The sequence below is a fragment of the Sander lucioperca genome, chromosome 14 (genome assembly GCF_008315115.2).
Source record: "Sander lucioperca isolate FBNREF2018 chromosome 14, SLUC_FBN_1.2, whole genome shotgun sequence".
NCBI classification, from domain to species: Eukaryota; Metazoa; Chordata; class Actinopteri; order Perciformes; family Percidae; genus Sander; species Sander lucioperca.
The window spans coordinates 7,975,996-7,988,906 of NC_050186.1; the positions used below are offsets into that span (position 1 = coordinate 7,975,996).

The 12,911-nt window shown below is 38.7% G+C and overlaps 1 protein-coding gene across 1 annotated transcript; it reads right to left on the reverse strand.

Annotated features, from left to right (window-relative positions):
• Positions 1–4,663: 4,663 nt before the first annotated feature.
• On the reverse strand, positions 4,664–12,624 carry LOC116067089. The gene is made up of 5 exons (XM_031323410.2): positions 12,528–12,624; positions 11,615–11,646; positions 10,489–10,601; positions 6,885–8,459; positions 4,664–6,556 (listed from the first exon to the last, which is right to left on the reverse strand). The coding sequence occupies exons 1-5, from the start codon at positions 12,622–12,624 to the stop codon at positions 4,918–4,920; spliced, it is 3,456 nt and encodes a 1,151-aa protein (XP_031179270.2). The 3' UTR covers positions 4,664–4,917.
• Positions 12,625–12,911: the final 287 nt, after the last annotated feature.

A 12,911-nucleotide genomic window follows, 5' to 3' on the forward strand; every position in this document is an offset into this window, starting at 1 on the left:
AGTTGAATATCATCCGCATATAAATGGTAAGATATGTCACTAAATTGACTAATTATCTGTCCTAGAAGAAATATGTACAAAAGGAACAGAATAGGTCCCAAGACAGAACCCTGAGGGGCCCCACACGACAACTGTGCAGCTTCAGACATGATCTGATTCACATGAACACTAAAACTTCTACCAGAAAGGTAGAATGAGAACCATTTTAAAACTGATCCAGACATCCCAACCAGGGGTCCGTTTCAGGAAGGAGGTTTAACAAACTCTGAGTCTAACCCTGATCTCTGACTTGATTTACTCTGAGATGGAAACTCTGAGTTTCGGTTCCAGAACAGCTGATCTGAGTTGGTTCAATCAACTCGGAGTAGGTTGACTCAGAGCTAAGCGCGTGCACCACCACAATAAAAAGGCAGTATGAATGGAGCCATGATACTACGATTCACCATGGTAACAACCACAAACAAACTGGTCAGCGGAAATACCCATGTGCACATACAACGAGTTTTAACATGTATTTTGTTAAAAAAGCAACACAGCGGCTTCTGCTGCAAAAGAGAGAGAATTGGTGTGGGAGAAAATTGCTGCTTGAGTCAATGCGTAAGCTCTAATATAGTGTATTAATTTCATATTTAATCACAGGTAAACTATAATATTACCGGTGAAAACTGGAATGGTAGTAGGCTACACCTATAATTTCATTTAGGTGCAATCCTGCGGGTGAAAAAGTAAACTACTACTAATCCCATTCTGATGTTGCAGCACCATCATTAACAGAATTATGATTTACAATCATTTATTTATTTTTTTAATGTCTCTTACTGGTTTGTGTCCAGGAACTCTACAAAAACGTTTAGAACACGTTTCAGAGCGAGGCACACTTTTCTGACGTCTCTGTACAGTGGCTTTATATGCTCCGCATCACCAATGTTGTAAAGAAAACTGCCGTTTGCAAAAAGACATAATGCGACACAAATAATGTGCTGGGATGTAGCATGTCCACGATGGTGGTTAGTGATATGAGGAAGGATAAGGTTATGTAGGCTACATAACTGATAGACTGGGAAGAAAAACGATACCACTCAAATAGGTAGTTATCTGGAAATGAAAATGCATCTAAAGTCGGGGCATCAATATCATCTCCGACATATGTTTAACTAACTAAGTAATACAGCTTCTTCATCAACGGGATCGTCGACACAAGCAAATGCCATGTTCGGAACAAAAATGTTTTATAGTCTGCCTAACATGGTTAATAAACCAACACTGTTTTTTTATTCATGCGTATAACAAACTGCGCTAAAGTGCGCCTGATACAGACTGACTGAATGAATGAGGAAATGAGAAAGAGCTGTCAGAGGGAGGAGACTGAGAGAAACTCGAGGTTTCTTGAAGAAAACCTGCTCCCGACCAGGTTAGGTTCACACACTCAGTTACCATAGTAACTGACTCTGAGTTTAAGTTACCATAGTAACTGACTCTGAGGTGAAGTTTCCTCTCTTTCTGAAACGGAAAACCCAGAGTTTCCCTCATCTCAGGGTTAACTAACTCAGAGTTTTCACTAAACCTGCTTTCTGAAATGGACCCCAGATCACGAAGCCTATTTATCATAATATTATGATCAATAGTGTCAAAAGTAGATGAAAGGTCCAATAGGACCAAAACTGTATATTCCTTTAGAGTCAGCAGACATCATAATGTCACTAGAAACTTTAAAGTAATGGTTCGGAGTAATTTCACCCTAGGGTCCTTTGCACCATGACCTCGAGCCAAACACCCCCCCAGAAGCTTTTTTCACCTGGGTCGAACATTGGGAGAGCAGGTGCTAATGGATCCAACGTTTGTACAACAACAACAATGTGTATCTTGTACATTACCCCACTAATAATGCCCGAAATTATACCAAACTTCTACCCTAGTACAAATAGGTTATGTACTCATAAAACGATGGATTGGAAAGTTTGTAAGTACACCAGGAGTTTATTTAAATAACACTTGCCTGCTGGCTTCTGCTCTCTGCTGCTAGCGGCAGTAAGACGAGTGCTTAGGGACGTTTACAAATTACAACACCGAAAAGAGATACAACAAAAATATTTATTAATTTAACTTTTTTTTAAATGTGCTGTAGTACAACTAGCAGGAGACAAGTTATAATTGAGGTAGGTTTGGAGACACTACCTTATTTAATCATTAAATTAACCACAGGGAGTTTTTAATTAGTGAAAACGCTAAACGTTGTTTCACATCGAACTTCCAAACTGATTGTTTTCTATGATAAAATAATTGATATAAGTGTTTTCTATTTGGCAGATTGTGTCATAGTTGACGTACAAGTTGAAACATGAAAAGGTAACAATAACAGAAGGTGAGTTTCTGTCTCTACGTCCTCCACTTATTTTCTGTCCTGAACAATGTTTGATACCATATACTAAACTTTAGAATTTTTATAGTTTGACATGGACTTTAGACTGATTCACATTCAATACATTAACATATTCAATAACATAATACTATTTCATTACTATTTCAAGTATATATTCTGTAGTTTTATCTAGTATGTATGTGTACATGTATGAGTGTTTCTAGTGAGACATGGACTAAGTCTTTATCTATAAAAATAAAATGGTATCATTAGCAAAACAACGAGAAATACACGTTAATTGAAGAAAGTTGAGCAGAAAGTTCAACAGACTCAAAAAGCTGCTGATGATCCAGTGAAGACACTCTGAGCAAACTCATTTCAAGCAGACATTTTATTAATATTTGACAGAAAACTGCATCAGTCAGGGTGTGATTTCATGAGGAACAACAGAATATAATAAAGAAGTTATTAGCCCCCTTTCGGGAATTATTTGTTTTTTACTTTGTTGTTAGAAGATATAGACATGCATTGATGTGTGAGCAGTTAGGCAGCACTGATACCTCTCCAGCTACCAGTCCACACTCAGACTACCCTCTGCTCCCAATATATATTGTAAATACATGTAATCATTTAACATAAAAATAAAGTACAAAGTACAGCATAAATGGATCAACATGTTTCCACATGACCTGTCTTCTGAAAAAAATAACTAGTCATTAAGCATGAATAAACATGAAGACATCAAGGTGTGTGTGTGTGTGTGTGTGTATATATATATATATTATATATTTTATCTCTACAGTATCTCACAAAAGTGAGTACACCCCTCACATTTTAGTAAATATTTCATTATATCTTTTAATGGGACTGAAGAAATTACACTTTGCTCCAATGTAAAGTATGAAGTGTACAGCTTGTATAACAGAGTAAATGTGCTGTCACCTCAAAATAACTCAACACACAGCCATTAATGTCTAAACCGCTGGCAACTAAAGTGAGGACACCCCTATGTTAAATTCCCATAGAGGCAGGCAGACTTTTATTTTGAAAGGCCAGTTATTTCATGGATCCAGGATACTATGCATCCTGATAAAGTTCCCTTGGGCTATTTTAATTCCAAAGACCAAGGGAACTTTATAAGGATGCATAGTATCCTGGATCCATGAAATAACTGGCCTTTCAAAATAAAAGTCTGCCTGCCTCTATGGGAATTTAACATAGGGGTGTCCTCACTTTAGTAGAGAGAGAGAGAGAGAGAGAGAGAGAGAGAGAGAGAGAGAGAGAGAGAGAGAGAGAGAGAGAGAGAGAGAGAGAGAGAGAGAGAGATATATATATAGTGTGACGTCATGAGAGGCTACACCGCTCTCCGGGGGACAGCTCAAGCAGTGCGAGGACACAATGTTCAAACAAAATAAGGATTTTATTACAGTTCCAGGGAATTAACAAAAAAACAGCACTCCAACTTCACAGGTGGGACCCAGTTAATCGTCAAGGGTCAAAACTTCAAATAATGTCTCTTCTGGTTGTTAAATCATAATCTTCATTCCCTCAGGTAAAACAATCTTTTCAGCCTTACTTCAATCCGAGCTGTAAGTCCTTCCGACGTCTGGTAATGATTCTCCACCTTTCCTATTCCTCTGCAGCGAGCACAGCTTGTAGTTGTCTCTCCAAAACTCACACACCCAGACGAGTGTGTCTCTAGGCTTTAAAAAGCTCTTCTGCTCATCAGGATCTGATCAGTCTCAGCTGTGTGTGGGAATGTAGTGTCTTGAGTGGAGGAGTTCCCGACTGCACCAGCAGATGGAGCCATAGCTGCTTGTGATTGCAGCCACTTCACAGGAATGTAACGTCCCTCCAGGACACAGCCTCTCGTGACATCACAATATATATATAATCTATCAAATGAAAGTTGAATTGATAGATTTAGGTTTCTGTCTGAGTTCAGTTCTGTAACATCCTCTGCACAAAATGATTAACAAAAGAAGAAAACATGCTTAACTGCTTTATATGTATATGTATAAATTATATATGTCAGTGATGTGTTTCTATCCTACAACCAGTTTACTTTTGTCAACATCACAGTAACATCAGAATATTTTACAGACCAGTATTGACTGGAAAGCAAAAAAAAAACCCACAAAAAACATTAAACTTACATAAAAAACTAAAGAAGTATAAAACTATTTGTGTACAACACAACTCTGACTTCAGTTTGTGATATAGAGGGAGGAAGCTGCTGTACTCAACATTAAACAGCAGGGGGGGGGGGGGGGTCCCTTACTGTATTTAAAACCAGAGCTGTTCTCTAATCTGTTCAGTGAAGTAACTTTTGGTGATTAAACATGAAACTACAAGAATAAACAGAAACAGTTATTACATCATAGAGGGCACTGTTTCCAGGAATTACACATTTGACATTTAAAAGATGATTACATTTTAATTTTATCATGTAGTTATTTAATCAACATCACACATAATATAACTGTAATGAAACACATTTGATCATCACTGTAGACTACACAGCTGTCTGCTCTCAGTGATTCTCTTCATCTAGTTCATTACTTCTTTGTTTTAACAGCTGCTGCTAGTTGACCTAACCTGTAGCGCATCACTGCTTTTATTCCTTTATCTTTATCCATTTTATTTTTCATCTCTTCCAGTTTCTTCTTCTTCTCTGTGTCTCCTCTCTCATCCATCTTCTCAATCAGGACGTCCAAGTGGACATAAGTGGACACTGAATTAACATTCAGGGCGATCTGCTCCAGATTGGCCAAATGCTGAAAGGACTCTTCCAACCACTGATCTTTTTCTTTCTCAAGTTCCTCCGTGTTCTTCTTAAGAGTTTCCAAAAGGCTTGTTTTCTTTTCACCTTCTGTTTTACCCTTTTCATACTTCTTTTTCATATCTTTTTCCGTATTCAGAACCTTCCTTTTCTTGTCAACATAGATCCAGTTTTCTTTCACATGATCTGATACAGGACACTTCCTGGTACATGATGTGCAGCGGCCATCTTTTATCACCTCACAGTGTTTTGGATACCAGGCCAGTGTGCATGGATGGTGACAGTTCTCCTCACAGACAGTACAGCAGACAGCTCCTCCATGATTTAACCACAACCCCCACCATCTCCTCTCATCGACAGGTTCTTTATCTCTGTAGACCGCATCAACTTCTATAGTGAAGTTCTCATTGTTCTTCATCTCTTCTTCATGTTTCTTCAGAAGCTGCTGAGTCTGCTTGATCTCTTCTTGTTTTAGATCAATCGACTTGATTCTCTCCTGCAGGTTGTTGATGCAGGCTGTCAGTCTGATGTTTGTATCCAATACTTCAACAGTTGTTATCAGGTTCTGAGGTAAAGTTTCTTTCAGAAACTCAGTGAATTGATCTATTTGGTCCTTTGTTACATCCCATGCATGTCGTAGAGCAACCGTATCCCTCATTTTCTTCTCTTTACTCTGGCAGTTATCCATCATAAAATAAACAGGCAGATTTTTCTTGTCTCTGGCACACTTAATGTTTGCATCCTTCAGAGCTTGTAGAACATTTTCAGGAGTCACACCATTTGAGTGTGTGATGAGAGCGACAATGTTCTTCTCTATGTCTTTTCCAAACAGAGAGATCACTGAATCAAAGATGTACCTCTGATGGTCAGTCAGTCGATTCACACTCGCTTTCAGCACCAGACCCACTGCATTAATCTCATGAACTCCATCGGCTGAGCGGAACAAATCAAATAATCTTTGACCGATGATGGCATCATGTTTGATCCCATCAGTGCTTCCGTATCCAGGAGTATCGATAATGGTCAGAGAGTAGGGCAGAGTTTTATCTTCAAAACCAAAGATCTGGTACACGATCACATCTGATGTCTGACTTTCTGATTGACTTCTCTTCTCGTCTTCTACGATCTGAAACCAGACATCATCCTCCCACTTCACTCCCATGGCGTAGTTGACCAGAGCGTTGATCAGAGTAGATTTTCCTGCTCCTGTTTCACCAACAAGTAAGATGGTTTTGTTCATCTTGTTTGGATCTTTTTCACCAAGAGTCATTCTTGTCAGAGTTCCAATATTGTTGGTCTTTGTTCTTGGAGGTTTAATGTCTTTTTTCTTTGGTGTCAGCTGGTAGAGAGTGGGAAATCCTGATTGGATTACATCACTTGTGGAAATGATGTTCCAATATTTGGAAGAGGTATTTCTGTAGAAAAGTAAATACATGAGGTCAAACATGGCTGAACATAGAATAAAATACATTAAATCACTCTACTTAGCTGCCCATCACCACCATTAGTGGCTTTATACCACAACATGGTATACAGGCATTACGCCACAGAGTGTGCTGTTTCCAGGAATTACACATTTGCATTGAAAAGTTAACTACATTCAAATGTTCTTATATAGTTATTCATTAACATCAGACATAATATAACTATCTGATTACAGTGATGGCGTTCATCTAGTTAATGCCTCATATAGCTATTTGCCTCTTTGCCTTATCAACTGCTGTTAGTTTGCCAAACCCTTACCGTGAGGCTGCTCTGGTTCGTTCATCCAATCGACTTTTTATTTCTTTCAGTTTCTTGAACTTCTCTGCGTCTCTTTTCAACATATTCTCAATCAGGTAGTCCAAGTCAACACGAGTGGATATTGAATCAACCTTCAGAGTGATCTGATCCAGTTGGACAACATGCTCGAAGGACTTTTCCAGCAACTGATCTTTTTCTTTCTGAAGTTCTTCAATTTTCTGCTGAAAGGTTTCCAAAAGGCTCAACTTGCTCTGACTTCCTGCTTTGTTCTTTTCATACTTCTCCTTCATATCGTTCAGGGTCTTCTTAACTTTTCTTGTCTTGTTCACATACTTCCACTCTTCTTTCACATGATCTGATACAGGACACTTCCCGGTACATGAAGTGCAGCGATCATCTTTCATGACCTCACAGTCTTCTGGTCTCCAGGCCACTGTGCATCCAGGATAGTGACAGTTCTCATCACACGTTTTGCAGCAGACAGCCCCTTCATAAAATAACCCCCACTGACCACCCCTAATAGGTTCTTTATCTTTGTAGACCTCATCAACTTCTACAGTGAACTCCTCATTTTTCTCTCTCTCTTGTTCATGTTTCTTTAGACCTTCCATAGTCTGCTGGATTTCTGCCTGTTTTAGATCAATAAACCTAATTCTCTCTTCCTGGTTTTGGATACAAGCTGTCAGTCTGGTGTGTATTTTAGACTCTTCAACAGTTGTCTCCAGCTTTTGAGGGGAATTTTCTTTCAGGAAATCAGTGAAATTACTTATTTGGTCCATTGTAATGTCCCATGCACTTTTTAGAGCAACCTTATTTTTCTTTGTTTTCTGTGTGCTCTGGCGGTTGTTGAACATAAAACAAACAGGCTCATTCTCTTCATCTTCTGCACACTTAATGTTTGCAGCCTCGAGAGCTTTCAGAACATTTTCAGGTATCTGACCATCTGAGTGTGTTATGAGGGCGACAATGTTCTTCTCTATGTCTTTTCCAAACAGAGACATCACTGAATCAAAGATGTACCTCAGTCGGTCACTCAGTCGATTCACACTCGCTTTCATCACCAGACCCACTGCATTAATCTCATGAACTCCATCCTCTGACTGGAACAAGTCTAATAATCTTTGACTGACGCTGGCATCACGTTCGATCCCTCTGGTGTCTCCGTATCCAGGAGTATCGATGATGGTCAGAGAGTAGGGCAGAGTTTTATCTTCAAAACCAAAGATCTGGTACACGATCACATCTGATGTCTGACTTTCTGATTGACTTCTCTTCTCGTCTTCTACGATCTGAAACCAGACATCATCCTCCCACTCCACTCCCATGGCGTAGTTGACCAGAGCGTTGACCAGAGTAGATTTTCCTGTTCCTGTTTCACCAACAAGTAAGATGGTTTTGTTCATCTTGTTTGGATTTTTTTCACCAAGAGTCATTCTTGTCAGAGTTCCAGTGTTCTCTTTAATTGTTCTCTGAGGTTGATAATTCTCCTTCTGTAGTATCAGCCGATACAGAGTAGGAGTCCCTGATTGTATTAGAACTTTGCAGGTGATGTGGTCATATTTTGATGAGCTGTTCCTGTAGAAAAAGTAAAGATATGAGCTCAAACACTTCTGAACAGAGACTGAAATAAAATATCACTCTACCTACTGGGGCCAAACTATTTCATCTGGTTATTGCTTAAAACATGAATCTATAAACTATATACGCTACAACAATCATTTAAATTAAGTTATCTCTTTAACATATGGGCAGTTTAGAGCACTGGTTTTAAATACTTGTGTTTTTGAATGCAATTGCTTTTAGTCATAAAAATGCTGATTTTTAACTGGAATCCATTGTGATTGTATTTATTAGTACATATGTTGATTGCTCATAATTGTTTTGTTTAAGATTATTTTTTGGGCATTTTCAGCCTTTATTTTTGACAGGACAGTTGAAGACATGAAAGGGGAGAGAGAGGGGGAATGACATGCAGCAAAGGGCCGCAGGTTGGAGTCGAACCCGGGCCCGCTGCGTCGAGGAGTAAACCTCTGTATATGGGCACCCGCTCTACCAACTGAACTATCTGGGCGCCCAAGTGCTCATCATTGTTATTAATGATTTCTACAGTCTTTACATTGAATAATTTATACATGTGCAATATTTGTAAATCAGCCTGGTCGCACAGAATTCTGTAAAATGATCACAAATTGTTAACAGCGCGTTACGTGGTGGTGGCACGGAATGTGTGAAAATTCCATGTGGCCACCACGGAAATCAATGCCAATGTAAAGTCAATGAGAAGATGACATAGCATTAAGAGCAACTACGGTAGCGAGTAGTATGTAAGGCTGAAATTCCCCGTAAGGAGGTTGGTCGGGGGGGTAGATGGGTCAAACATCACAGGACTTTCACCCAGGAGACCGGGGATCGTGTCCTGCATGTCAAGTTTCCTAAAGTCGCTTTCTTCTTTTCCGTCTCGTTCTTCCTGCGTGTCACGGAACCGTAAGCCCACCCACGACCTTTTCCTTAACTTTAGGGTCCGTGTTTATTTAAAGGAATTCTTCCATGGGCCCATCATGGAATGTTTTGCGATTCCGTGAAACTGCCACAGATTTTGAGTTAAGGGGCCGTGTTCATTTCACGGAATTCTGTGAGATCAGGTTGTTGTAATAAATTGTGTTCTAAATTATATTGTGTATTTATTTTGTTATCTCGGCTACATTGAAAATGAGGGCTTGCCCTTTGTACTCCCAAGAATTAAATAAAAGTTGATGATGATATATCTAGAAGTTGTGCAGTTACGCAGCATCTTATATTAGTTTCATAATTTGAATCAATTAGCCTCATCACAAAATACCAACTAATATGTAAATAACATCAGAGACAAAAGAAATAATTCAACCGAAAAAGTCTAAATTAAGTTAATTTAATCAAAACACACACTTACATGGGCTTGAATACTGTATCAGTACATTATAGACTAAAAAAGCATTAATTGTAGTAATAAATTAGGCTATTAATGTTATAATGTAGTAGGTTGAGTTTTGACAAAACCAAAACCCCAGTCAGAAATAATGACTATCAACTCTATTCCTTTAGGATCTGTGCACATTCCCAAAAAAGGTTGCGTTTGGTGTCACTTGACTCTCCTACCACACTAAATGGATTGATCAGTGCCTCCTACTTAGGTGAAACAGGTCTTTATAAAGGCAAGCAATAAAGAAAAAATGTCAGTCACTTTAGTCTTTGGATAAAATCTAACTGAAATTAATTTAGTGATAAATACAAATAGACTAATCAATGTTCTAACCTGTGTTCTTTTAGTTAGCTGCAAAATACAAGCATTGTAACACAGACTACAGAAAATCAGGACCAATAAAAACATCATCCATAGTGGATGAACGATATAGAGAACTATGAATGTAAAGATCACACTTAAGCTAGAGAACTATGAATGTATTCAATATTAAACTAATAAATATGCCTATGAAATGTATACTAAAATAAATATGAGGCAAAACATAAATAAAATAATAAACATATATCAAAAGGATGTTTCTCACATGACTACTTATGGTTTTCTGTGGGCAAGCCCACAGTTGGTTGCCCACATAAAACCAACATAGGGGCCCCACAGTGGGCCCAAATGGGATTAGTGTGGGTTAGTCCCTTCCCCCATGGGGATGGTTTGCTGGGTTCTTTTAGGGCCAGAGAACACTTAACATATTCATTAGTCTAGTGAGAGCAACAACATATTACAACACAATTAAACAGAATTTCGCACATTTTCTGCTCCACCAAGTGAATGCATGAAGGTTACTGTGGCAACATGATGCATACATTTTGTACTAATGTAACTGGACAGCTTTGTTCAGTGGCATTACCAACGATCTTTAAGGCTGAACAAGTTTGCATATATAATGTATTCCCTCAACTGAGAATCCCTATTACCCATAGTAATGGTAAATGGTTAATCCATCACAATATTGACTATAGAGTGTCTCAGTTTAAAATAAAAGAGCAACATAGAGGATTTCTAGTCCCTCCCTGTTTAGTCAGCCAGCCACTTTAAAAACAGTATTGAGTTTCTGTTTTCCACTGTGAGTTATTTTCATGAATACAAATGTTTCAAAAACTTTTTTTATTCAACTCTGTGATGTTGACATAGGAATGGCAGAGTAATATGTCAACTGATTAGCCTGGTGTGCTGTCATACTGATTTTAAAATGTTCTAAATGTCTAGTTGACCAATCAGATTGCCTGGTCGGATCTACTTGTTGTGTAATATAACAATAAACACTGAATCTTTTTTTAGAAATGTTTGTTACTCACGTTGCCATGGTAACAGCTTCACAGGAGTTTGAGTATAGAGCACCTTTTAAAGTCTGTGGAAGAAAAAAAAAGCAAGTCAGTGACCTTCACCTCCTGTCAGCTAAACTGTTAGATAATTATAATAAGAGTGAAGAAACATGACCCTTTGGCCTGTCATTTTATTTGCTCGTTAATATTGATATGAAGGGAAAGATTTGATTTTTTTGTATTAAAAAAAAAATTTGATACTAGAGGCATCAACAAAATGCCTTAGTGTTCAAATTGATCACAAGAGCTGCTGCAGTTACTGCTGAAATATTGTTAAATTATCTTTTCATAGCAGTGAGAGTTGTTGAAACATTCAAAAGACGTAGGAATTTAGAGTACCACTGTCCCATTTAAAGCATTTTATCATTCCTGATTCATAGTGATCTTACCCGTGTCGTTGGCTTCAGGAAGTTCTGTGACGCTGTGCGGCAGCAAGAACAATGAGCACTCAGGGTTCAGAGTTTATATACTCCATCAGAAGAAGGGCTGGACACTCGTTGTTCATATGATTTCACAGAAACTCTCCTCCGTCCTATCAGTATCTCATACTTGTTTTCATTTTTTACATTCCACCTGAAAACTGTTTGCAGAAGAAAGTATAAACAAAATGTATGATGCAGATTTGCTACAGCATACACGAAAGACATCAGTTAATAGTGGTAAGTTGCTCTTAAGCTGTTTGAAGAGAAACCACCAAACCACACCAAGCCACACTAAACTTTTAATACATCTAATATACTGATAATTGAAACACCTGTCAAATTCAAACATGTTACTGAGGCGTAAAGAAACAGTCAGCTCTGATGAGGAATCAGTTTGTGTTTAGGCTGTTTTGTTGTTTGTCTCTGATTTTCTATGAAATTACTTCAATAAGATAGTTAATAACTCAACCACATTGGAATATGTAAAACTATTATGGTTTTGTAATTGAATTATTACAGCATTATTGTCAGTATAACACCAGTTTAAACTGTAATAGAAATGTCATGTTTGGTTTCAGGTAACAGCATGAATTATTACAGTTTTGGGAAAATTACAATAAAAATTCTGTAAGGTTAAATATACATGCCATGTATAAATGTAACGGCCCAAACATCAGGTAATAGAAATGTAACCTCAGGGTTCACACCAGGACAAGAGCCTGTGCACCTTAAACTCCTCATTGGCACCAAATCCACTTTATCCAAAAACCAACAGTTTTTCCTCTCACTATTGATAACTCCTCCGTTTCACCCTCCCCCCAGTCTAGGTGTCTGCCTACTTCCACCTACGAAACATTGATTGCCCCCGCCCCTCCCTTACCCCCCACACTGCCGCCATCCTTGTCCACAGTCTCATCACTTCCCGTCTGGATTACACTAACTTTCTCCTCTTCGGCCTCCCTCACAAATCCCTCCATAAACTTCAACTGGTCCAGAATTCAGCTGCCCGCATCATAACTCGAACCCCCTCCATCCACCACATCACTCCGGTCCTCCAACAGCTCCACTGGCTCCCGATCCAGTTCCGTATCCAATTCAAAGTCCTCCTGTTTACATTCAAGGCCATTAGGGTTGTGCCGATGGACGGTCCATCATGATAGCCTGTCAGTTGTAGCTCGCTCTACCTGCTAGTAAGGTTGGACACAGCGGTCTCGAGCAACAGAGAAAAAAGCGTTAACGTGGAACGCTATCACACTTTCCTTTC